Consider the following 27,445-nt stretch of genomic DNA (forward strand, 5'->3'; position numbering starts at 1 on the left):
TGCATAAAAAGATCTGTTTCGCTGCAGTGAACAAAAATCAAAACAGCTAGGCCCATATCTCATACACTAGTGATTTTGTTCAACGTTTCACGCCCAACAGCTCTTAGATCTCTCTAATCCAGCAGCTTAAAATAATACTTAGAAGCAACATTCCTTAGCACTGGAGCAATTAGCATTGTAATGTTAAATGTTCATCCGCTCTCGTTAGTTTTCTGCTTTCAATCGCGATGAAACTATTTTTTGGATGAGTTTTCGTTCAAATCTTATGGTAGCTCTCGATCCCAGGACCTCAATGAGAATGATGTCAAGACCAAGGGGAGGGCTTCAACCTTGTTGAACCTCAAAACGTGGATAGATAACACGATTCCCTTTTCTCCAATCTTTTTCCTTCTTTAATTGTAACACTCAATTAAAAAGAACAGAAAAAGGAACAAAAAAAAAAACCCTCAAGTATTCCAATATCATCCCACAACATGTTTATACAGAGCTCATATACATATTAACATCGAAATATCCCCACTTTCCATGTCAGTTTCGTTTGCTCACACCAGTGTTTTGCACGTACGTGTTTGAGGATCCCACATCGCCGGGAGCAAATACTTACGCCCGTTAACGCCAACCGCGTTGTAGCTAGCACCCGTCGTTTTATCTACCAAAACCTCTCCAGGATACCCCGGGTATGCTCCTTTCCCGAATATCCCCGTACACGCGCTCACGGCCTCCAGAGGCGCTTCAGCTGGCCCTTGGAAGTACCCGTTATTGAACGGATTCGTCACGGTTCCCGCCAAAACCGTTGCCAAATTGATCACCATTCCGTCAACCCCTACGTCTCCGTTAGGAGCAATCAGCGGTGGTGTTTGCGGCCCGTACACGGGTTGATGAAACGGCCACGCGCAATAACCCGGACACTGACTTACCGAGTTACCCACCCAAGCGTAAGCGAACCTGCTCTTCTTAACCCGACCCGAACCATGTGTCCCGCACCTGCTCATGCAGAAACCATCAACCGCCACGTCAGCGGAAGTCAACACAACGTTGACTACGTTACTGCCTCCATAGCCAGGTTTGGAAGCCAAAGCTACGAGTTGGATAGTTTTAAGAGCTTTCCCTAAAGAGTACTTCTCATCGAGAATTTGTTTCCCTACAACGACTCTGCTCGAACCTCTCCTGTACTTGCCAGTCGTTTGCCACCACGACGAGACCGAGGGCGACGTCGTTTTGGTGGAGCTGAGAGAGTTTAAAAAGTCGACGATGATGGAACGCTGTGTAGAGGAGAACTTGCCATACCAAATAAGATTAACAGTTATATTACCCTTAAGGAGGGGACCGTGGTGGTATTTTAGAACAAGGGGTTGTTCTTGAACAAGAACTGATAGTTTTCTAGTGGTGGCTAAGCTAGGACTGGGCAAAGCCAAGGAGTAGAGGAGCAAAAGAAGCGAAAAGAAAGGAATGGAAGCCATGAAAATTAACTGAGCTAATGGAATTTTTATGGTTGGGGTGTTTTGAAAAGGAGCGAAGTGAGTATATATAGGGTTCGGGGTTTCGGTGGGAGAAGGGAAAGAAATAGATTTCTTGGTTTAAAATGGAGCCGCGTGGGGTTTGGCTCTTTCCTGTCATAAAGAGGGCTCGAGGAATAATAAAGCACAACCAACGGGACCACTCTTTGTTTGTGACGTCTTTATTAAGGGAAGGTGTGGACTTGGAGAGGGGCATTTGCTTTGAGAATTTTAGTAAGAGAAATAATCATCGGTGTTCGGCGTATGATTGCTAAAGATAATACTCAAGAAAAGAAAATTTGTTTCTTTTAAAATATTTTTTTTGTAAAATAATATTTTAAAATCATTCCTAATTAAATAGTGCTTATAAACACTCGTTAATGGAACCTTTCAGTAAATTTAGTGCATAAGTTTATTTTAAAATCATTCCTAATAAAATAGTGCTTATAAACACTCGTTAATGGAACCTTTCAGTAAATTTAGTGCATAAGTTGATGGTGATGACGCTAGTGATAGCTATCACCATCATGCATGCTCATTGCTTCTTCCTTTCGGCATCCTTCTCTCACGGGTGTTCCAGCAACCAGCAGGTTGCTTTAATTTGGCTATTTTCTGTTGTTAAAAGGAGATCATTATCCATATTTTATTCCTTTTAAATAAGATTAGTAACATTGATTTTAGAATAATATGTATATCAATGCTTAATTAAGGAACCCTTTTTAATCGTATAAAAATTGTTTATATTAGTTTTGTGTTTAACAAATAAAATTCAATCATTCGAAGAATTTTTGTGTGTTTATGATCTTTTAATATTTTGTTGGTACAATACTTTCAAGGATTCTCTTAAATACAATAAATCAATTTTATTAAGTGTTATTATGGGAATTGCATACTCATGTATTATTTTGACATTATTTTTTATTTATTTTTAATAAAAAATAAGATGATATAATATATGAATTTTTAATAAATATAGTATTAGATAGAATTACATTTTAGTACCAAGTCTTTGTGACGATTTACCTCCTTCAATTAACCTTGTTTGAGGCATGCCCCAACCCCTCTTCAAATCCAGAGAGAAGGTACTGTTTCAGTGATTGGACTTAGGAAATTCTATTAGAGGTTACTTTTAAAGTCTGTAGTTTGTAGTTGGAACAATCAGATTACGAACTTGAAGAACGTCTGTTCATGAAAGTCATAGGTGCCTAATATATGTAATATCTAACATTAATTACAGCAGTAAAATTTTCAATGCTACACGCGGAGAGAGTTAATTGTCTCATTTTCGTTACCAAGCTGCCATACGCGCTGGAGTTCCTGTTGCGTACGTATTTACTTTACAACTGTCTTTGCCTCTCACGCATTGATGAATTAGGCCTTGAGGCTGACTAGTTAATGAATAACACCAACACCCTCCAAATCCAAGTCAAGAAGCATTGACTACTTCCATATTGCTGTACACTGAAAAAGATTTTTAGTTCTTCAAATACAACTCATACCATTCCGATCGAGTTTTTTTATATTTTTTTTTTACTTTTTTGGGTACATTGCTACGAACTAATTAAAGTTAATTTGGCACCGGCCTCTTTCAATAGAATTAGAATGAGTAGTCGTCCTAGGTGATCAATGGACAGGACTCGCTGGTAGGCAGATTGCCCTACAATTTTTTTACTTTCAATAACCCATTTACTAATTTAAAACACCTGCTTTAATCTACGAATCAATCGTCTAATTAAACTGTTCAAGCAATAATTTAATCACACCTTACTTATATAACCATGTGGTGCTTTCCAGCTAGTTTTAATTTTAAAGTACTAGTATGAACCAAATTTATTCCCCCACATAGTGGATTAATCTAGAAAAAGGGGTTACATTTTTAAGTTTCCAGGAATAATAATAGCCAAAGTAATTATTTTCCGCAGTATGAGGTTGAAGCCAATGATTAAAGCATCAAATTGGGTCTATTCTAAAATGTAAAAATTTCCTTTTTGTCAAAGTTGTGAGTGGTCACGGATGGCTAACTTTATCAAGTGGGTGATCTTTGTTTAAACGATTGATACTCCAGTGGATGTGGCCAAAAACTGCTATTAGAGAGGTTTGGGGTGCATTATTTTGAGGTTAATGATTTGTTGAAAAGTGAAATCTGATGGCCGATGCTCAGGTTTTAAAGCAAAGATGATGATAATGGTTTAATTGATGATTTGGTTTTATTTTATTCCTCATTATTCGACCTTACAATAACAATTGCCCGATTGATCCCCATATATTATATAAGTTATTGTGGCCTAAAAAGTATATAATATGAGCTAATGTTGCGCCTTGCAAAGAAACAAAAGCAAAAAAAATGCAATGTAGCCTCTTTGCATGCGTAGGTTGCTGCAAATATATATTATAAGTAATGGGATAAGGTGGTAGGCAAATTAAGAGACATGCAGCATACCTTTCGATGGTGGTGCTGGTGCTCTGCTTTAAGGTACTTTAAAAAACAAACAAACAAATAAACTATTCCTCATTATATATGGAAAAGTGTTCCAAAATAAATTATCAATAGAATGCTGATTGGGTAGGTTTCCTATCTTGATTTGTTATATGATATATCCATATAGGTAGAGTAATAAAGAGTTATTATTATTATTATTATTATTATCATTGGCGTTGTTGTTACTTAATTTTAATTGCTAAATAATGAGTTTGTTATTTATAAATAGTTTTAATCATTAAAACTGATTGAAATTTATTATCATTTTTAGCAAGTACAAATGGGTTTGTCTTGAATTTATTCTATTTCTTTTTTTGGATATAACACCAAATGCCTTAAAAAAACAAGGGCAGTGGACCAATGGCGGATTGTTATTTTGTTGATTATAATTTTCTTCGCTTCTATACTAATGAGACAATAATTTCGCAATATATATGCCAAAACGTTTGGTTAAGATGCTAAAATTCAAAGCTCAAAGAACCATCTTTATTTATTTTCAATTTCAGTTGATCAATGATTTTGTTCTTGAATTTGACATCCGAACTGATGATAACAGGAAACACCAAACTCCTTCCTTTGGACCATGTTGAGTTTAGGTAAATCATTGCCCCATTGCGAAACTAAAAAACAAGTCGTCAACAGTTGAAATCGGAAGCATCAATTGGAAGATTTCGTGGGTGGCAAAGGCATAGGCACTAACACCAAAGAAAAAGGTCGGAAAGCTAAAGGAAGGATCGTTGGTGCATGTACACTTATCTTTTCTTTGACACAATGTAAAGGAGTAAGGTTATTATTTGGTTAAGGCAAAGCTCACGTGTGGGAGAGGGTGCATCTTCGGCGGACTTGTCGTGAAAGTCATGGAGTGGATGGTCGGCGTGCTGGTGCCGTTTGGGCTGTGCCTAAGCGTATGGCGTAAAGACGGGGCGTGTCTGTTCAGTGAATGTGTGTGTTTTCGTGTATAGTGGTCCGTGGACAGTGACGAGTATGTTGACAGGGAAAGGGCGCTCCTTGGGTTGGATTGGGGCCCCTATTAATTGATTCAACCTTCTAAAGGACGAAAGGAAAGTGTAATTCTTGACAGCTTTAGCTACATGATCAAAACTTGGTTTTTCCTTTTGTTTTCGTTTTCAATGAATAAATGCCCTTAATTTATGCTACAGCCCAAAAATTTAATTGCTAGCTAGGATGATAAATACTTTGTACTATTTGCTAAGATACACGTATACGCATGGATATATTTTGCGTGCATTGAATTCGAAAGACATATTGAATTGAAAATTTATGAAATTCAACTTAAAGCTAAAAAATAGAACATTCCTTTCATTTCCATGAAATATTTCATGCATGTGTAGAAAACTTACAAAGTGCATAAATAGGTAACAAAACCAATTTATAGTTACTATAAAGTTGAAATCCCTTTTTTACATTTCATATCAATTTGCTGAAAAATAAATTAAATTAAATCGAAGGGTCTGATTGTTGAAGATTGATGGAGACTGATTCAGAATGGTTCAATTGCCAGCACTCAAAGACTATGCCAAAAGATTTCCAAACTAAGATAGGTAAATATGTCTACCAGACTACCACTCATATCTTTTATATGAACACTATGGTAATAGTTAATGATCTAAGGCAAAAGACCTTGCTAAAGGAAATAAAAAAAAAAAAAAGAACTAGACTACTTAGGACTGGCAGTGGGTTTATTGCTGTGGGAAATGGAAGAGAAAAGAACAGAACTCTGTAGAAGTGTACATACACATGGGCCCTGGAAACACTACATTTTCTGTTTCTCGAACAAGACAGATCTCCACAAGCCAATAACAGCTAGCAAAAGGAGAAATCTAGTACCAAAATATCAAATTTAAAAGCCAATAAATAAAATTGCCTTAATTAAGCGGTGACTGAAAAGCAATTTTCCTGACTCTGAATGTGTGGCATCTTTGCCCTTCACTTGTCATTTAATTAGCCCTAGGCCCATCGAATGTTTGAAACATATCCTTAACACAACATACTCTCATTCAGGAAACATCTACTGTCGATAAACAGCCCTTCCAGATTTTTTTGTACTACATGCTTAAGTTCCTTCCTCTGGAACATATGTTCTTTCCTCTTATCGAGGGCCCTAAGAAATGATGTTGTTCAAGGAATTGCCTTTTAGCGATGAAGCGCAATCTTTCATCGGTTCCTCCAACAATGCAAGTCAAAATTTCACACGTCTTGGATTCTTTTTTTAACTTGGCTAGTTCATACTTTTCACGTTTTAGATCTATATTTATTCTTGTACCAAAAAAGATCTATATGTATCCAGTTCGGTGTAAACAATGAGCATTAGAGGAAATGCACCACTCAGAGTATAAGATAAAGAGAACATTTAACTGTGAATCTCTTATTCAACAGGGATAGAAAAAGAATAATTTAATAATACAATAAAAGAATCTCTCGCAAAATTATACTGCCTAACATATATTTTATACACTGACATCTTCGCATGTCTTACGATCGTCGTTTTTAAGCCAGAGTAGAACAAGTTGAGGTTGAAGGGTCAAATAAAGCAGGAAGCAGGTACTTCCTGCCATTGACACCATGTGCGTTGTAGCTGGCTCCAGTTGTAGCGTCTACAGGCAGGTCTCCGGCATAGCCTGGATAAGCCCCTTTACCATAAATCCCAGGGCAGGCAGATGCAGCCTCCAGGGGTGCCAATTTCGGACCCTGATAGTAGCCATTTCCGAATGGGTTCGTGGCAGTCCCAGCCAAGAGGCTAGCCAAATTGATCACCATCCCGTCAAGGCCGACATCATTGTTGGGTGCAACCAAAGGTGGGTTCTGTGGTCCATAAATGGGCTGGTGGAATGGCCAGGCGCATTGACCTGGGCATTGGGTTTCTGAGTTACCAACCCAAATGTAAGCAAATTTGGAGCTCTTGCCCTTAATTTGACCATTGCTTGTGCCCAGACCTGAACCGTGGGTGCCACACCTGCTTGAGCAGAACCCTCCTACAGCCACATCAGCTGATGTCAAGACAACATTAATGGCATTCTTCTGGGCGCCCTTTGATGCTAATTCTATGATTTGTTGATTTGTGAGTGACTTTCCCAAAGAGTAGTTCTCATCAAGGATTTGTGTACCCAATGAAAGGGCGAGAGAAGAAGGTTTCTTGCTGAGCTGATAGTATTTTTCTGTGGCTTTCCACCAGGTAGAAACAGAGGGTTCAGCTACTGTAGGCTTGGAAGATGTAACGGAAGCGACGAAATCGGAGACAATTGCACGTTGAGAAGGCTTGAACTTGCCATACCAAATGAGATTAACAGAGATTTTGCCAGTTAGAAGAGGGCCGTTATGGTATTGGAACAGCAAAGGCTGCTCGGTTTGATCCGACTCGGAAAGCCTCCTTGCATCTGTGTTGATATGAAGCAAAGAGACCAAGAAAACAACAAAGAGAACAACATTGGATGCAGCAAAAGAAACCATGATGAACTTGATTGATGAAACTATTTATCTAAGAGAAGTGAAGAAAGAGAGAAGCTGAGATGTAATGTTTGTTGAGGTTTGGGGTGAAGAGAACTGAAATGAGGGAACGTATTTATAGTGCTGATATTTGGAGGGTCGAAAGCGCTAGGAAAGGGCTGAAAGTTAAAGAGAAAGGTAACAACTGGGGAGTGAGATGCCATGCCAGCCAAATGACGCGTTGTATTTTAATCAATAGCCTCACTCTCAACCGAATCAATGCTTTAAGAATACAGTTTCAAGCCAGCTAAGGAGGGGATTATGACAAAGAGAGACGTGCCTAAGGAGAAAAAGACCGGGACAAAATTGAGTGCCATTGTCTGAGGAAAAACGCGTAATAAGCATAAGGAATGTTTAAATGTTTATTGTTACCGAGATAATGTCCTCATGATCTTTTTTTTTTCTTTGGTTTGTTTTTTGTATGTGTGAGACTGTGCACCCAAGGGGGATGGTTTCAGATATTCGAATGTGCAAGTTGCTGGAATCTCAAGTTATCATAATTGTGAATCACAGAGAGAAACAAAAACCTAAAAACAAAAATAATGTTTAAGTACAGAAAACATGTCATGTTGGTCTGTAGCATGCAATTGTAGCAAGTTGTGTGTTGCAGAATATAAACGCCTTTAATGATTTCTGATGTTTAATGTTTTGCTGTTTTTTTTTCTAATGTAAGGTAGTGGTTATTGCAGTTGCTTGATTTCCATCAAAATATCATCATATAAATGGTTTATATATTTTCTACAAAATGCACCAAATTCAAGAAATTTTGGAGATGTACATACATAAATTATTGTCTTCTAGTGTTTTCTTTTTCTTTTTCTTCATAAAAACAAATAATTTTTTCATGAAAATACAATTACGATCTAATAACTTTAATGTATATTACATATTATATCCATGAAAGAAATGAATAAACAAATCAATTAACTAATTTAAAATTGAATTAAATCTATATTCGTGACATCTGAAATTGAGATTTAAAGTTTTCGGAACCTCTTTCTAGTCATTGAGGCGAAACCTCGTTGACCAGATTTTTTCCTCATTGATAAATAATATTGGAACTATTTCTTTTTTTCTTTTCACTTCTCTTTATTTACCATGTCTCCTATCAACTGTCAACATTTAAATTTAGGGTGTTTATAATGTATTTTTACGAAAAGAGATATGATCACTTCAAATGTTCATAAGTTTGCTAGATTGTGCACTTTTGTTTTTGGTACATATATACTACATTATGCACCTTATTCATGGTAAAAACATAAGCTAACTAACTTGTAAAAGTTTATAAATTGTTTTTGATTGTGTTTGTAGTAACATTTCATTCCAAAATATAGGTGCTCATCGTGTTCAAATGAGAACAACATACAATTAATGGCTGATGCTTGTGACCTTTGATAGGGTGAAAGAAAAAATTATTTGGGTTTAGCTCATATGGTAGGTGGAGGTTGGAAAGAGAGTTTTTGTACTTTCATTTGTTGGGAAGGAAATGGCTACACTAAGTGTAAAAGATTTATATACAATACCAATGTTTTACCCCCAAACCTCTTGTAATCTCTTTTAGGCCAATTATAACCCACTTGACCGTAAGTAATGTTACGTGTCTAAATAGGGCAACTCCTTCCTATCACTTTCTAAATACCGGGATCAATTTATCTTGCAACAATTGGCAATTCTTAGATCAGTGTTACTGTAATGATAATATGTAAATTTGTTTTCTAGCTAGGCTTCAAGAAATTGCTTGCTCGGATGCTAGAAATTTACCAGTTTTCTATCATGCCTTGGTTGAAAATTTGCATTCGTTGCAGCTTAAGCATAAGTGAATCTGATCTCTTATATTCATCAGAATCTAAACTCCAGACAAACTTCTCCAAATTAAAGAGATGATGCTATTTGGTAAAAAAAAAATGAATGCTTTCTTTCAATTGAACTAACTTCAAACATGTTTGTAGGCAAAGAAATTAACATCCTTGGATCTTGAACGAATGGTTTTGACTTAATGCTTTCTGCTTTGACTTTAAATTTAATCATTCGCAGATCAAAGTGCAGTTTTCTTTGAAATTTCCCTTCATTTTAAGCTCTTTTAAGCACATATTATATTGTGCCCTGAAGAAAGCAGAATCGGTTTTTATGTTCATTTTCCCAGGATAGGCACATAGTTAAAAACCTTTAGGACAAGACATGTGCTCGGCAAAAAAGCACTTGCGTGAATAATTGTCTATAATTGCTTGAAAATGACCATTGTTCCTAGTAGGGTCCAAATTTGCTGGCAACTGTGGTTTTTTTTCACTGAACATTCTAACACCCATAGCTGGTTTCTTCCTAAGCTGGGCCAAGAGAACTGGAAAAGCAGAAACGAAATTACCAAGTAACGTTTTGCCTAGATTCTTGACCGAATCTCGTACCAATTGTATGAAACCAAAAAAATACGGTGGGAGCGCTTAAGAAAATGACAGTTAATCAGCTGATTAGAGATTAATCAAGTAAAAGCAATAGTCTCATGGAAAACTGGAAAGCAAACAAGAATTGTCAATTATGAGAAAAAGCAAACCAAAGTCGTTTGCTGCTCTATTATTATCCGCATAAGCAAAATTAATTAACAAATAAAAGAATTACATCCTTCTATAAACCGTGTACATCTATTACTAATTTGCTAATCACTGCTTCAAACTTTTAGACCAAAGTTGAACAAGATGATGTAGCAGGATCATACAAAGCAGGAAGCAAGTATTTCCTTCCATTGTCGCCATGAGCGTTGTAGCTAGCACCAGTTGTAGGGTCTACCAGCAGGTTTCCAGCGTAGCCTGGATAAGCCCCTTTGCCATAAATTCCAGGACAAGCGGATGAAGCTTCCAATGGTGCGTCAGCTGGACCCTGGAAGTAACCATTTCCAAAAGGGTTCGTGACAGTCCCGGCAAATAGGCTAGCCAAGTTGATCACCATGCCATCAAGACCCACATTGTTGTTAGGTGCAATCAAAGGTGGGTTTTGTGGTCCGTAGATTGGCTGGTGGAATGGCCAGGCGCATTGACCAGGGCACTGGGTCTGGGAGTTACCAACCCAAACGTAAGCAAATTTGGAGTACTTGTCACCCTTAATGTGACCCTTGCTCGAGCTCAAGGCAGATCCATGAGTCCCACATCGGCTCATGCAAAACCCTTCAACAGCAACATCAGATGCTGTTAGGACAACGTTAATAGCATTCTTTTGGTCACCCTTTGAGGCCAATTCCACAATTTGTTTGCTTTTGAGTGACTTCCCAATCGAGTAGTTCTCATCAAGAATCTGTTTTCCCAAAGACAGGGAAAGAGTGGATTTCTTAGAGGTGAGGTGGTAGTATTTCTCAGTGGTTTTCCACCACTTGGCAACCGAGGGTTGGTTGTTTTGAGATGGTGTAGTAGACGACAGGGAGGTGACAAAATCAGAAACAATAGCCCTCTCGGAAGGCTTGAACTTGCCATACCAAATCAGATTGATTGTAATTTTGCCTGAAAGGAGGGGGCCATTGTGGTATGTCAGGAGCTGAGGCTGGTCTTGCACCAGTTCACTCAGCTTCCTTCCAGCCAAAGAGATTTGAAACAAAGAGATCAAAAGGAAAATTTTAAGCACACTTTGAGTAACAAAAGATGCCATCTTTGACAGGAAAAATGCTGCTTTGATTTTGGAGAGTATCAAGCAGAGGAATAGAAAAGAATAAGCTGAGATTGCTTTGAATTTGTGTGTTGGGTGTGGATTTGAGAGAGGGGAAAAGGGTGTATATAAAGGCCTGAAACAGAGTTTATTTATTGAGCTTTAATTAATTTTTTGAATTATAAAAAGAAAGCGTTTGGGATTGAGTGAAGGGAGGGAACCTGCAGAGAAACAGACAATAAAATTTAGTGGAAGTAAGATGGGCTTTTCCCGATTACGAGTTGCGACTTCGCCAGTAAGTTACAACAGAGACCCACCGGTTCAAGCTCGTTATTAATCCAAAAGGCCAAAAAAGAAAACACTATCTCCAGGTCATTGGACTTCACGCACCAATCACTTATGGCCGTGGAGATCAATACCAAGGAGGCGCGTGTGTCCAAGTTTCTTGTGGGAGCGAGCGAGCTCTTTTCGTTCGGTAGAAAACAAAAAGCATTACAGCTTAGTCACAGTTAGCCTCACCCTTGATTTGACCAAAACAGCCTTGGCTTTTTAGTACATTATGGAACAAGAGAAGGGTAAATACGGGAAAATGAAGCAGATAGACGTTATGAAGACAGGCTGGAGTTAATTTTATTGGGAAGGGTGGACTGATCCAGCTGGCAGTCAGCGAGTGGGCAAGGAGGTGAAGCGTGGGTATCCTAGGTGAAGGGCATGTGAGATTACGCGCTTGCGGCTCTTCAAAACGGTGTTGAAGGGAACGCACAAAAGGCTCGTGAAAGCGAGAAAAGGAGATTAGTTAATAGGCTTAGCTGGATCAAGCTAACACAAGACAGCGTACAGCTGTGGAGTTGCAGTGGTTCGCCAGGGCCAGCCATTGCCAGCCAGCACAGCTCTTTTGACCCTTTTGAAAAAAAAGTTCGTACTTGTCGTGTACTTGGTTTTGCAAGCGAATCTGCAGCTGAACGTTGGTTTTTTGCTTTAAAGTTTGAACTTCAAAATTCAAAGGCACTGGAAAAGGGGAAGTACACGGTGTGAGGCTGGTGGCATATGAATAAAAAGGAATTCTTTGTACAATGGGTGGTTAGTTGATTTGTGAATGAATTTAATTGTCAAATACTAGTTTGCAAGCCTAGGAATCTATCAACATTAATTAGCAGTAACCTTTTAAGTCTTTAACTTAATTTTCTTTTTTTTCTTTTCATTTTTAGATGATTAATGACTAATTGATGAGGGAAAATTTAAGAAGAAACTCATCTCCAGACCTTTCAAAAATATAAAAGGGTATTGATACTGCTTGCAAGACACAATTAAAATAAATAAACATGTAATTGCGTCATCCTATCTAAAGCCTAAATTGACGAGCTTAAACATTATCCCAATCCTGGCAATCACGAGGCATGCTAATTTGTTAAGTATAATTACTTGAATCACATGATTCTTATATCTTAATGCAATATAAAATTATTTTAATATTATATTAATATTTGTTGAATTGGTTGCCAAGGAGTCTACTTACAATGCCCTAAAGTCCCGAAAGACTCAAAACATATTAAGTAGTTCTGCAGCTTGTCTGATGGGGAGTTTAATTCATCACTGGATAATAGCTGCCTTGTTACATACTTGCAGACATGTCATACCTTATATATACATATATATTTCACTTTTTATATTGCAAAATTGTTTAATTTTGTAGCTGCACGAGTCAGGTCCTTTAGAATCTAAGCCTTCTGTAATTCAAAATCAAATTAACCATCACAAAACAAAAACTTCAAGTAATGTCATGAACATGAAATCTTTGACTAAAGTTCCATCTCCTGTATCGTATTGATTCTCTTTGTTTGCAATCTGGATGGCCTATATAGCTGTATTTGTCTCTTACGCTTACCAAAATTTTGGGTACCTTTGTTTTGGGAGATTTAGGGTACTAATCAGTTTCAACTTTCAACACAGATCATGGATTGGAACTGAAAATGTTCAAGCATTTGGTAAGGAGTCAGTGAGATGGGTAATTAATTCCCTTTGGCATTACTGTTTGATTCTCTTACAGCAGTGAGAGAGCCTGTGATTAATTATGATCCTGCTGCTTCGACAATATGCTGAATGTAGAAACATGTACATGTTCATGGAAGATAAAAATATGCCTAGGATAAGATGATAATATATGTAAAGCATAGATGACACAGGAATATTAATTTTAATGTTGGTCTGAGTGTCATATCCATGCCCCCATTCTTCCCATCCGCCTTCATTTTTTGCACTTTATGAGCTGAAAGCTGTAGAAGACTTTGGAAACCAGCATTTTTAGATGTTCCCAAGTCAACACTCACACCTTCTAGGAAGGACGGCAGTAGAGCCTAGACTGATATAAATGAAAATATTGTCAACTCTTCCCTCTTTTTCCAGCTTGAGTCTACGATCTATAGGCTGACTTTGCAATGAGAGAGATTTCATCATTCAATTATTGGCTGCAATTGGAATTCAGTGTTGAGAATTTGCTGCTCTTTGGATTCATAGATATTTTAAGGTTACTATAGAATTAAATTTTAAAAAAGTTACCAGCGCAGCATTGCATATTCATTTGCGGTCGATGCTTTCGCTGCTGGACTTTTGTTTTTTATTCATAACCTTCGAAGAAATCTGTAAATGAGTAGTATTATATTCCTGTAGCAGCTCACTTGTACACCTTGGATGCTGCCAAGGAGCAGCATCCGGAGAGCTCGAGCAGAGCGACCAGCCTGTCTGAAGGCTGATGAGCTTGCTTTGTTCCCTTTCTTGAAAGCATGGTCACCCAAAACTTTGAATACTACATACCTGCACAAGTGATGCTTTGAAACTCTTAACTAATTAATTTTGGTCAATTAAACCAAAAAAATAAAAAATGTGATACCCACCCATCACATAGACAATAAAATCATAATATTCAATAAAAGTATCAAAAACATGATCAATTTGAGTGAAGATTGTTGATTTGTCGTTCAATATAGCAATTTAGTTGTCCTCGTATATATCAATTTCAAGTTTTCATCTAAACAAATTTCAATAATTTAATATGTAATTTGAATAATTCTATTAAATCATATTTGAAACAGTGATTTAGATTTCATTGATTATTTTTTTGTGATTAATGAATTCAATAAAAGTTAAAAAAAAGAGGAAAAAGAGTAGAAAACCGAGGTTCCTGCCTTAAATCGAGAGTAATAGACTGGATGTATGATGGGTAGAGTAGAAAAATTACTCTTAAGGGTCTAACATATAGTGAAGCCACCACTTCTAGTGTAATTTTCCGAAGGAACTCTAATTCTAAAGGATTAGTATGGTGATATTTTTTTATTCTTATTATTTTGCTTATCTGATCCAAGCACCTGGCCTCCAGCTTAAGAGAGCCCATGTCTACATGCTTGCATTAATTGACAATAAATTGTGAAAGATTGGGCGGTTGAGATCTTCAATGGTTTTGAACATTGCTTCTCATGATTAAGTTTGATAAGATGTCTGGTGAACCACTAGCAATATCAGGCATGGCATCTGACGCTACCAAGCATGGGATGGGAGGGCTCTCTGGTTCTAAGCCCTAAAGTTCAGTTTGAGCAACCAAATGTTTAGAAATCCCATGATGTGACAGTACACTGCAACTTTTGGTTGTGGACAAACAAATTAAAAGATGAACCTACCTTACCTACATATATGGGCATAACCTAGAGATTCTTTTCGCACAGAACAATGCACCCACAACACGCATACAAAATTTAAGTTAACCGCAATGGTCAGTTTTACATCGATTTTATAAATTATACGCGTTAAACAACTTATTTCAATTACTAATCCATGACCTTGAGAAGCAAGTGAAGCAGGGTACTTCAGCTCTGAGATCAAACAATAGATTAAACAACTACCATTTAATTTGTATGTGGGAGGACCAGATCGCAGTAGCTGGAAATGGGATGATGGTAGAACTATTCGAAATGATGTAAGAAAGGGGGGGGGGCGAGGTGAACAATTACAACAACAATAATAAGGTAGGAGCATCGATCCAAGAAAAACTCTAAAACTGAAGTGAATCGAAATGCGAAACAGCCTAGGTTTCTGGTAGGGACCTTATTCCTTGCCATTTTGGTGGCTGTGAAATCGATGTAAGCATTAGCTAAGTCTCCTAATCTCCATGCAAATAAAATGCCTCAAAATTAAAGGTAGATTCTCGCCAGATGTCTCCCTCTAAATCTTATCCTTTCCCAGTTCTCGTGATCTCTGTATTTTAACTGCGTAGCTGCCAGTGAAAGCTACCGCGCAACCCTGCCACTTTCTCAGTGCATGAACCAACTCACCTATATATACCCCCTCACTCGTATCCCAAAATCAAATTCAAGCTGCCTTCGTCACTTGCAAGTTCAGAATCTTTCAACATTTGGCTACGAATTTTTTAAGTCTTTCAAATGGGTTTCTATCAGTTAGCCAAAATATTCCCTCTTGTCGTTGTACTTATTCACCTAAGCCTAGCTGATGTTTGTCTTGGAGCAAGAAGGCTAACGTCTCTATACCAGGCACCAACCATGGCCCTGAGTTACCACAAGGGGGCATTGCTTGAAGGAAATCTTCCTGTCTCCATTCTTTGGTATGGTGAATTCTCACCAGCTCAGAAATCCATCATTGCTGATTTTCTGCTTTCTCTCAATCCACAAAAGGAAAACTTGGGTCCCTCCCCTGTAAAACCCTTAGTCTCTCATTGGTGGAATACTATCCAAACTTACATGAAAAAAGCTGGCAAAAAGGATGCCCGTATTGTCTTGGCAAACCAAGTCACTGATAGGAACTGCTCCCTTGGCAAAATTCTGAAAAAGTCCCAAATTTCCAGGTTGGCTAGGCGAGTCCACTCCAAACCTGGTGGATTAACTATAGTCCTTACAGCCAAAGACGTGTCTGTCGAAGCCTTTTGCCTGAGTAACTGCGGGTTTCACAGCTCAAACGCCAAGGAAAAATCCGTCTTTATCTGGGTTGGAAACTCGGTGACTCAGTGCCCAGGCCAATGCGCGTGGCCATTCCACCAGCCTATTTACGGACCCCAAACTGCGCCACTTGGTGCACCCAATGGAGACGTGGGTGTCGATGGCATGATCATAAATATAGCCAGCCTTTTGGCAGGGGCCGTGACGAATCCTTTTGGAAATGGCTATTTCCTGGGCTCGGCTGGCGCTGAGCTTGAGGTTGCATCGGCTTGCCCTGGAGTGTACGGTAAAGGGGCGCACCCTGGTTATGCTGGAGAGCTTTTAATGGATCGAACCACCGGTGCTAGCTACAATGCACAAGGTGTCAATGGAAGAAAGTACTTGTTACCAGCCTTGTTTGACCCTCTCACTTCTCAGTGTTCAACACTTGTGTGAGGGTGATTTTAGTTTGTATTCTGTATTAATCTGCTGTTATATTTGTAAATAAATTTATGACTGTTAATTGTTACTATTTTGGTTTCTCCAATGCCCACTTTTCCCTTCAAATTTCTCTTTTCAGATTGTTAAGTGAGAAATAGTATCCATATTCCGTTGTTAATTACACTCAATTCCAGTGCCTCGACAGTCCAAACAACATGTCCCAACTACTAACGGTCTAACACACAAACTTATTATAAGGTTTAAATAGTGAAAATTGCTGCAAGTAGTATTTTAATTGTTACCAGCGGCTGGAAATTGTTACCTCAGGAATCAAGGCTTGCAAAAGATCTATTGACTCTAGGAACCTAATGTCGGGATACTAATTGTGTTTAATACTTGGAATTAATGCTTTCCAAATGATTTCACCATTGTTGGGTTTTCTTGCCTTGGAGTGGGTAACTTTGCAAGTGGCACCAATCGATCAAGGCCTCATTGGTTGAGGTCCTCAGCTAGCCCACATCAACTGGCCGAATAGACTTTCCCTCACGGGTCAAAGGTATTGTCGTTTTTGTTGGTATTTCTGTCAAAATTTTCCAGCAGGTAAAAGAGGCTGATAGATTTGCAAAACACTTTTGCCTTGATTGAATAACTGTTCTGTTTATGTCCTGCTTTCCTTGTCCTTCGAATTTGTGCTGGGCAAACGTGAATTATAATTTATAAGCATGAAGAAATTAGCTCTATCGACGTCAATCAAGGTGAGAGCAAGATGCCCAAACTTTGTTGGACAATAACCCTTAATCTTGGGCTCAGTACTGTTGCTTGCTTTAGAAATGGATCTGCTGCCCATATAAATTGGACCCAAGTTTGGGCTTTTAAACTAAGTGTAATTACAAACAAGTCCAAAAACGATAATGAGTCTCATCAGATTTTAAAAGGATATAATACTTGAAAAAATTCCTTAACTAGTTAAAAAAATTTTAAAAAGTTTTTATATTTTTATTACATTTATTCAAATTCTTATACTTTTATTTTTAACAAAATAAACCCTTATACTTTTTATTTTGAGCCAAATTAGTCATTATGATTAATGGTTGATTCAGTCAAAATGCTATTTGTTATTATATGTCGCATGGCACCAGAGACAAAATCAAAAAATTTTTTAAATGGTGTCTTAATTAAAATAATAATAATAATTAAAAAAATTTTCTTTCAATTTAGGATTTGTCGAGAAAGTACTTAGATCAAATTCAATACAATTTTACTTAAAAGATTATTGAGTACCATTATTAGTAGAATTATATTATTGTTGTCCAAGATTTGAGTCTTGTGAGATAATTTTTTATTTTTTAAAATATCTTTTCATAACTTATTTATACAAAAACCTGTTAAAAATCATTACTCATTTCTTATTAGCATATTCAACAACTAACAATTTAACAAATTTTTATTCATTGATCAAAACTAAATATAAGCATTTACAAACTACATAAAATTAAATAATCAAACAATATATCTATAAAATAAATTTAAAAAAAAGATTCATAATTTCAAGATATTATTTGATATGCAATACTAATTTCTATTAAAAAGATTTTGTTTGAGTCCCAAACTATCAAATTAATCAAAAAAAGTTACACATGAATAATTTAAAAACTTGATTTAAGTTGAAAATGATTTACAATTGAACAATTAAAATTCAGATGAGTTGTTTTGACTTGTGGAAAGGTGAAAATGCAATCAAAGATTAAGAAAAGAAGTCTCATAGGTCTAAAAAGTAATATTTGAACTTTTGAAAAGTGAGTAGTTTAGATTTTGACTTTTTTAATAAAATTTTAAATTATAATTTTTTTATTTTTTAGTATTAATATATAAATTATTTTTTGATAAATTTACTTTGATTAGGAATATTTGACCTCACTCTCGATAAAATTATAAAAAAATTAGTGAGCTCTTTAGTTTTATTAACTATGTAAAATTTTAGATAAGTAATATACTTAGTATAAATTTTTAATGATTGAGTAGTGTCATGTGACACCACTTTTATATAGGTGGGTCCGTCCATGTGTGGCATTCACGTGACATGTTAAAATATTATAATTGATGACGACGTGATATGCTAAAATGCGATAATTAATGACAACATGACATATTAATGTGAAATAATGATATTATCATGTAGCATTTTTTACCCTCTTCATCGAAATCACATTAGTTCCATGCAAATATAGAATAATGAGTAATATTTTGATTAATGAAAATTAGTCAACCGTTAATTATAAATATTTATTTGATTCAAAATAAAAATATAAAAATTTGATTGAAAGTAATAAAAAATAAAAAAATTATTAAATTTTTTTTAATTAGTTTAATTTTTTTTCAATATTATGCCATCTTTAATAAGCATATAAAAATTAAATTAATTTAATAAGCAAAATAAAAGCGTTTATATAAAACAAAGAGTAATGTTATTGGTTCCGTCATTTTTATTTGAACTATTTGCATTCCTTCACGTGGCATATTCACGACGGTCAATGAGTTTTCGCTTGAGGACTGTTGATTGGAAGTTTTGAAGATCAAATCATTAGAAATAAAAATTGAACAAAAAAGTATATAGATATATTTGACGTTGAATCTTTGGATTCAAAATTAATGATGAGCTCAGTTAGACAAACCTATACGTATATATAAAGACAAATTGCATAATCCAAAAAGAAATCCAGTACTGTGGAGGCTGCTACCTACTGGCATTATTTTAAATTTCTAAAATAATTTGTTTCAACATTTCCATGTTAAAAAAAGGAAGAGAAATAATGGAAGTATATTAGCTGGGTGATTGATTCAACAATTAAAGTATTATGCGAAAATTCTCCACCTTGACCTGTGACTCTTCTTTTTTGTTCCGTGTCTATACTTACACCATATGAGGAAAAACAAGAGAAAAATAGAAGAAACAATACCATTTGCGTTTGTGCTTTTTCCTTCTTCTTTTCTCTTTAAAGTTCATCGGATTTTGAGTTATTCAATAACAATAATCTTTTTCCTTTCATTCCACAAAATTTAGTCTCTCTCTCCTCTCAAGAATTTGTGCCTAGGAGTTAAAGACCTTTGATTCAGTTATGCAGTTATTTTGATACCAAGCATGGATAAATATATCATAATTGGTTCACTCATCATGTGGGGTTTGTACAATCTCATTTTAGTTATAAAAAGTAACAAAATAAAATAAAAGTGAAATGTACAATTACTTAAGAAAAAAAATCGAGACATTTTATTCAATATTTGACCAGTGTTCAGATAATTTCTTTTATATATACTTCTTCCATCCATGCATACAATATCATATAAAATCTTAGAAGCCCACTGTTTGCACTATAATCAACCCAACCAATTGTTGATCGGGCACTATTACTCCAAAACAATCATTTACTACTAGTCATGATCTACACGTCACATTCATTCTTAATTAGAATTGGTAGATGCGAAGCATTTGGTCCTTGGCATTTAGGATGCTTCCATCAGAATAGCAGATATTTTGCTTGCTTTCTATGCATTTAATATTTAGAATGGAAGGAATGAAGAAGGCAAGGCATCTCTTGCTTTTTAGTTGGATGAGCAGAGCTCGCCCATAAGTCAATGTATGTATGTATCAAATGGGCCATATCACAACGTTCATCTTTCGCTATTTAATACTTAAATATTGATGATTGCTAAGCAACCCGAGGTTGCTGGAATCATCTCATGAGGCAGGAGTCACTGAAGGCTTTAATTGATCTTCCTTCTTCAATTATTGGTTCCCTTGTGAAAACAACGTAAGGGGAAGTATCTGTTGTATTTATGTTCGTTAATTCAAATATAAAAATACAAATAGCGTTGGACCATCTATTGATGGAGTACATTTAAGGCTTCTGTGACGACAATGTCAACTTTAGTTAAAAAGAAAAATCAATAATGAAGAACAATGTATATTTTCCATGTTAAGTGTTAGTTTAAAAGTCTGAACCCTCCTTCCATTCTGATTCAGTGTCTTGAATTAATTAGCACAATGATGTAGACAATTGACAAGTTGCCTCATCCAAGTATATGCCGGCACCGAAAAGAAGTAAGTTCGAATGTTTAATTAGACTCCCTTTTTCTATCATTAGAATTGAGCAAAAATCGACACAAGAGAAGCCAATTCAAATCAGGAGGGGCCCTCTGATCTTCTGTCGTGCCTTATAAGCTAATCTGCCTCTCAATTCCCATTTTGCGCATTATAAATTCGTTGAATTTTTTTGCACATAACGTCTCGTATGCAAATACGTCGACATTTTTGTTTTTAATGTAATAAGATATTATTTCTTTAAATTTGTCATGTAATAACCAAAGAACCTGTTGCATACGTATAAGACCGCGTCCGCTAGGAGACCCCACAAACTTGAAGTCAAAAGCCTGAAAAAATGTTCAAAGCACAAATTAATTCACGAAAGAAATTAACTGTGATGGAGACATAAGTCTGCTGTTCCTTTTGTTTTTTAATCTTCTAACGATCTCTTTCGCCTATCACGCCGCATCAGTTTTACATTTGCCTCTCAAACCCCGCCAAATAAAATTGTGGACTCAAGACAGAAATTAATCATAATATGATATTGATTATTTTTCGTTAATTGGAAAATGATAAATTCATTGATGAATACGGTAATGATATCTTTTTGGTGACTGAATACTGAAATGATTACGTTATTTAACCTCTAGATGTTTTAAAAATAGTTATCCGAGTGCCAAGGAAGAGTGAAAGGAGATAGGGTAAGAACTGCGACAACGATTGATTCATATAGGACACAAAGCCGACATAAGTCACGGCTGCTTGCCAATGCTGATCCCTCACGTGGGAATCCTTCCTTTCTGCAAGGAATGGCCTTCTGCGTAAGGTGTCAGCCTGTCAAGGGACGACATATTAAGGCTTTCAATTATTTAAATGGATAGACATTGGCCACCACTCCCAAGGTTTCCCCCAATCTCAGTACCAGCTTGCTTTTATCATATTTTTGGCAACGGAACGAATTTTTTATTAATAAAGAGTAATCATGATGAGATTTTCTTTTCAAATTAGGACCAGAAACGTAACCGTGTCTACATTCTTTGAGAACATGGTGGATTTGTCGACAAGTGTTGACAACGTTAAAAATATAATAAAAGGGCTTCAATGCCCCCCAAACCCCCCCCGCCCCCCTCCAAAGAGCTATTGAGATGGCAGCTGATGGGATTATTTCTTTGGTTACCCTATGCTTCAATCGCTTAACTTAGTAAAATGTACAGAGCAAAGCGTTTTCATGCCACTATAGCCGAAATATTCAACTTGCTCCTTTTTCCATTAGTCAATCACGAAAGGAAAGACAAAGCTTGAGGGAAACAAAATTAGAAGAGTAGAAGACCAACACATTTAAGGATCAATCTGATCGGACAATAACATCTTTCTGGCTGTTTTTGTTTCGGATGGTGGTAATTTTGATTTGTCGACTTGCACCCTTGCCGTTAATAATCAAATACAGGGCAGACATAGTAGTTAATGGCGACTGAGATATTTACTCAAGAGCGTCTGCAGTTCCCTAGGAAGGTCGGCTAGTAGGGGCTCCCGTTTCTTCTAAAATTTTAAAATTTAATTATTTTTTAAAATGTTATAATTTTGTTTTTTATAAAAAAATTTATAATTTCGTTATTACAAATATTAAATCTCTTATTTTCATCCCTCAAACATAAAATTTTAATTTTCTTACTGCCTTTTAATATAAAGAATATTAGTTGAGGTCATTCTTCAGTCATTAGTTTAAGACCAGTGAGATTTCATCTTATTTGCAAACATAGTCGTTGTCCTTCATTTGTCAGCATTTATTGGCTAAATAATTTTCATTACAACAACATGCTATATCTGGGAAAAAAACAAGGACGAGTTTACATATTGCATGGGCACATGCCAACTAATTATGAAGGCAAAAATTTATTCAGCTTTCCTCAAGTCATATAGCTGCTATATATCCTTGTGCCATTACCCTTGGAAGGCGGCAAAGGTTTAGATAAAAAGAAAGTAAAGATTTGGATTTTCTAACGCCACTTTTGTGGTATTTTACCTTCATTTGGTTCTACAAATAAAAAACCAATTACAGTATAAAATCTAATAAAAAAATTAAACCAAAATTATGCTCCGAATACAATATATAAGGAGGTAGAACTTGCAGAGCAATTAAGAGCTGATCAGCCTCGTAGTAACAAGGTTGTTTGGTCATTCATCTCCTTGCACGTGCTTATTGTTCACCTTCACCATCCACGTTCCCAACTAAATCCTGACCAGATTGTTTATGAGAAATTGAAATTTTATGACGCGAGTGCAATAGTGCCAATAGAAAAAATGTAAAGAATAAGCAGATGTTGGATGATCAGACATGATCACTACGGGAATTTATGATTTTGGTATTAAGGGCATTGATTGGTTGTAGGATGGAGAATGGCGTGTTTGGTTACATAATCTTTGATCAAGTGCGTCCACCGCCTTAGCCATTTACCCATCAACACAAGGAAGCAATGACTCTTCTCTTGGAGCGGGCGCTGCCTTTGTAAAGACTTTTCTGTGATTATCAAATAAGTCAATTAGATCTTGTTCAATATAACCGCCCCACGGCTTGCGGGAATTTGCCACTCCAAAAATCATAATTGTAATTCATCGTTTAATTACGCTCTTCGATGAGTAGGAGTAGGACTATTTTGTTTTCTTTCGGCTTGCCTGATATATTTGACTTTTGCCTTTTCCTCCTCAGAAATTTGGCGTCCCTTTGACTAGTAATTTCCTACCTGCTTACATTACTGTAGTCTAAAGAAAGTGCTTCAACCCATCCATCAGAAGGCTATAAAATGGGACCTAAATCTCTCCCCTGAAGCATATCCTTCCTTCACAAATCAGTTGTTCATTGGAGTATTTCTTTGAATTTTTTTTTAGCGTTCGCCTGCTTTCAGAGTGAAAGAGAGACGATGGGTTCTTTGGGTTTCGCGGATAAGCCTCATGCAGTTTGTATTCCCTACCCTGCCCAAGGCCATATCAATCCCATGCTAAAGCTAGCCAAAATACTTCACCACAGAGGCTTCCATATCACCTTTGTCAACACAGAGTTCAACCACAAACGTCTGCTTAAGGCCAGAGGTCCTGATGCTCTTAATGGTCTCCCTTCCTTTCGTTTCGAAACGATTCCTGACGGCCTCCCTCCGACTGATGTCGATGCTACCCAAGACATTCCATCCCTGTGCGAGTCCACCAGGAAAACCTGCTTGCCTCACTTTAAACAACTTCTACATAAGCTCAACGACTCCTCCTCAGCCAACGTTCCTCCTGTCTCTTGCATTGTTTCGGATGGGGTCATGAGCTTCACTCTTGATGCAGCTGAAGAACTTGGCGTCCCTGAAGTTCTATTTTGGACCACAAGCGCATGTGGCTTCCTCGGTTATGTTCACTATCGCCAACTAATGGAAAAGGGTTATACACCTCTCAAAGGTAATTATATAATCACTCCAAAACAAGCTTTCTAAATAGTCTTTTTAGATCCAAGTTTTTAAGTTTTTATCCTTTTCATGGGCACCGTTATTGATGTTATTGTTGTATCTTTAATTTGCAGATGAAAGCTATTTAACGAACGGATACTTGGATACTGTCATAGATTGGATACCGGCGATGGAAGGTATCAGATTGAGGGATCTACCAACATTTATCCGGACAACTGACCCGAATTTCATTATGCTTGATTTCGTTTTCGTTGAAACTGAACGAGCTCTAAAGGCCTCAGCTATAATATTGAATACATTTGATGACTTGGAGCATGAAATGTTAGGCGCCCTATCTCCAATGCTACCTCCCATTTATTCAGTGGGTCCCCTGCATCTTGCTCTGAATCATCATGTCCATGATAATGATTTGAAACAACTTGGATCAAATCTTTGGAAGGAAGAGCCGGAGTGTATCCAATGGCTCGATTCCAAAGAGCCCAACTCTGTTGTTTACGTGAATTTCGGAAGCATCGCTGTCATGACAGCTGATCAGCTAACGGAATTTGCTTGGGGGCTGGCTAATAGTAACCAAACCTTTTTGTGGGTCATCAGGCCAGACCTTGTTGGTGGTGAGTCGGCAGTCGTGCCGGCGGAGTTCGTAGCGGAGACCAAAGACAGAGGACTAATGTCAACTTGGTGCCCACAGGAACAAGTTCTGAGCCACCCTTCTGTTGGAGGATTCCTAACACATAGCGGTTGGAATTCTACGATTGAGAGCATATCTGGTGGCGTTCCCATGATATGTTGGCCATTTTTTGCCGAGCAACAAACCAACTGTCGATATTCTTGTACTAAATGGGGAATCGGCATGGAAATTAACAGTGATGTTAAGAGGGATGAAGTTGAGGGCCTTGTTAGAGAGTTAATGGAAGGAGAAAAGGGTAAAGAGATGAAGAAGAAAGCTCTAGAGTGGAAGAGAAAAGCAGAGGAGGCCACCGGCAGTTCCAAAGGGTCATCTTACAAGAATCTGGACCAAATGATCAACCAAGTTCTGCTGTCTCCAAGAGATGAGGATTAAGCCAAAACGCTTTACACTTTTTAATAAGTAATTGAAACCTTGACGAGACTTGCTATCATTGAGGTGTTAACCAATAAAAATATAGTATTGATTTTTGTATAATTCTTGTATTGCTCATCTTATGGACACTTAATTGAGGCATATTTGCCTTGTTCGGGAATGGTTTACGACGAGTTTTTGTTTGGAGTTATAGAAGCTCTTATCCGTATACTGCTCCTGTTACCGGTGTTGATTTGACTTTTCATGAGTATCAGACTCCTTCTTACATAGTAACTATTTGGTCTAGTTTATTTTTAATTTAAGCAGAAGTTAAGTCAAATAATATTTTGTGAAAATTTTTTTAAAAAATAATTTTTTTAAAAAATAATTTTTTAAATAATAAAATTAAAAAAACTTAAAAAAAACTCAAAATAGGAACTTTTTTTTTTAATTTCTTAGCTTTTTAAGAGAGTTATTTTTTTTAAAAAGATCCTCTCTAAAAAAATACCCTCTCTCTCCTTATTGATCTCTCTCTTTTTTTGCAAATCATCATTCCAGGAGTTTTTTTGTTCTTATAAAAATTAAGAAAAAAAAATTCAAAATTCAAAACTGTATTCAGATATTATTTTTTTCTTTCTATTTTATTTTTCATTTTATTTTCTATCGTTCTTTTTTCTTTGCTTTGAAAATCCTTTTTATTATTTGATATTTCTCAATTTTTTGTTTAATATGACAATTATATAATGTTTGTTTGTTCTTAACTTCTTTCTAGTGTATATAATATTAGTTGAATATTATCAAAATAATCAGTCAGATAGGTTAATGGTTGTTGAGATAAATTTGATGAAAATTGAAAAGTCAATATTTGTACTCGTGGTAACTCAATTTTAAACAATTTTTTCTTTTAGGTATAATAATAGATTGCATTACAAGAAAATTGAAATAAACTTTAAATCCTTTGGCAATAGGAATTGCAGAATCCTGAGCTTCTTAATAATGAATTTCACATTTCAGTTAACATAACATATGGCACTCCTTGACAAAATAAATAGCCCATTAAAAAATAAAAAAATATAAAAGCTAAAATCTTTATGTTCATGGAAGGGAACTTTGTTAGTGAAGACATCAATACCTTGATAGACTTGCATAGAATTAGTGTTGATGATTTCAATAGGAAAATGGGTTGCCAAATTAATGGCTAAATGTGATTTTCCTGACCCAGTTGTGTCCATTATTAATACCACCTTGAATTCTCTTCCTTGTATGTAACATCAATTCTGTTCAACTCCAAAAATCATAAATTTCAAGTTAATCTTTAAAAAATAACAACATATATTTTTTTTATATTCTTCTTTTATCTTTCAGTAATTCATAATATTATGGAGGAAATTATATTTTTTTCACAATCATCTCTTTTTATTTGATTCAATTTTTTCTTGATTTATTAAATACCCTTTATAGTAATTTTAATCAAAATTAAAGTTTATATAAGTTGTTTTGCTAAACCTCTTTTCTATAAAAAAGGGCTTATAAAAAGTAAATTTATCAAATAGTTTTAGCTTAATTCTAAAAACTATTATTTTTCATAAGAGCTTTATAATAGTTTTTAAGCTAAAAAAATCCTAAGCCAAATATGCTCATTGTCTTAAATTAAAGCAAATAAAGAGGAAGTGTAACTTTGGCAAGCAGAGACTTAGGTCTTAGATATCCCATTTTGTTCAGCTCAATTTAAGGTTTTTTTGTTTTATTTTTTATTGATTTTTATTTATTTAACATTAGATAAATGGAATGTAAGAATCTTATTGAATTGGGCTTTTTAAAAATTTAAATTCAAAAACACCTTAACGTCATGTTTGGTTAGCCATTCCCCCTCTATTCGTTACAAAATTTTATCCCCTCGTTTGGTTTGCTTTTGAGAAAGGAATAGTTATTCCAAAATGAATGACTATTCTTCAAAATTTGGCACAAGCTTGGAATAGCTAATACCACATTTCCTCATGGTATTAGCTATTCCACATCCATAGGAATAAAGTCCAAACATTTTAAACTAAAATGTCCCTATTTATTTTCAAAAATTACAAACTTAAATTTCTAAAATTTATGTTTTAAATTAAAAATTAAAAAGTATTAATATTGTCATATTTTAATTATAATATATTTTAATTATAAATAAAATATTATTTTTTTAAAATATTAATTTTAAAATTATTAAGTGAAATTTAAATTAAAAAATGAAAAATGCTAATAGAGAAAAAATCAATCTTATTATAATAAAAAGCTTAAGTTATTAATTATATATTATAAAATATTTTGAATTTAAAAATTAATTAAAATTATTAATATTTAAATTATAAATTAAATTACCAATTATTAATATTTTAAATCAATTATAAATTATTAATATTTAAAAAATAAA

General features: G+C 35.7%; 5 protein-coding genes across 5 annotated transcripts; 2 read left to right on the top strand and 3 right to left on the bottom strand.

Moving 5' to 3' along the window:
- Positions 305-1,508, bottom strand: LOC18592132 (protein EXORDIUM-like 2). The gene has a single exon (XM_007018678.2). The coding sequence runs from the start codon at positions 1,458-1,460 to the stop codon at positions 543-545; it is 918 nt and encodes a 305-aa protein (XP_007018740.2). The 5' UTR covers positions 1,461-1,508; the 3' UTR covers positions 305-542.
- Positions 6,330-7,544, bottom strand: LOC18592133 (protein EXORDIUM). Its single transcript, XM_018126275.1, has one exon. It carries the CDS (start codon positions 7,441-7,443, stop codon positions 6,484-6,486), a length of 960 nt encoding a protein of 319 aa, XP_017981764.1. The 5' UTR covers positions 7,444-7,544; the 3' UTR covers positions 6,330-6,483.
- LOC18592134 (protein EXORDIUM) lies at positions 10,010-11,227 on the bottom strand. The gene has a single exon (XM_018126342.1). It carries the CDS (start codon positions 11,107-11,109, stop codon positions 10,150-10,152), a length of 960 nt encoding a protein of 319 aa, XP_017981831.1. The 5' UTR covers positions 11,110-11,227; the 3' UTR covers positions 10,010-10,149.
- On the top strand, positions 15,313-16,567 carry LOC18592135 (protein EXORDIUM-like 2). Its single transcript, XM_007018681.2, has one exon. The coding sequence runs from the start codon at positions 15,537-15,539 to the stop codon at positions 16,479-16,481; it is 945 nt and encodes a 314-aa protein (XP_007018743.2). The 5' UTR covers positions 15,313-15,536; the 3' UTR covers positions 16,482-16,567.
- LOC18592136 (7-deoxyloganetin glucosyltransferase) lies at positions 23,368-25,260 on the top strand. The gene is made up of 2 exons (XM_018126250.1): positions 23,368-23,982; positions 24,104-25,260. The coding sequence occupies exons 1-2, from the start codon at positions 23,466-23,468 to the stop codon at positions 25,048-25,050; spliced, it is 1,464 nt and encodes a 487-aa protein (XP_017981739.1). The 5' UTR covers positions 23,368-23,465; the 3' UTR covers positions 25,051-25,260.

This window comes from Theobroma cacao, chromosome 8 (assembly GCF_000208745.1).
Source record: "Theobroma cacao cultivar B97-61/B2 chromosome 8, Criollo_cocoa_genome_V2, whole genome shotgun sequence".
Taxonomy (NCBI): domain Eukaryota; kingdom Viridiplantae; phylum Streptophyta; class Magnoliopsida; order Malvales; family Malvaceae; genus Theobroma; species Theobroma cacao.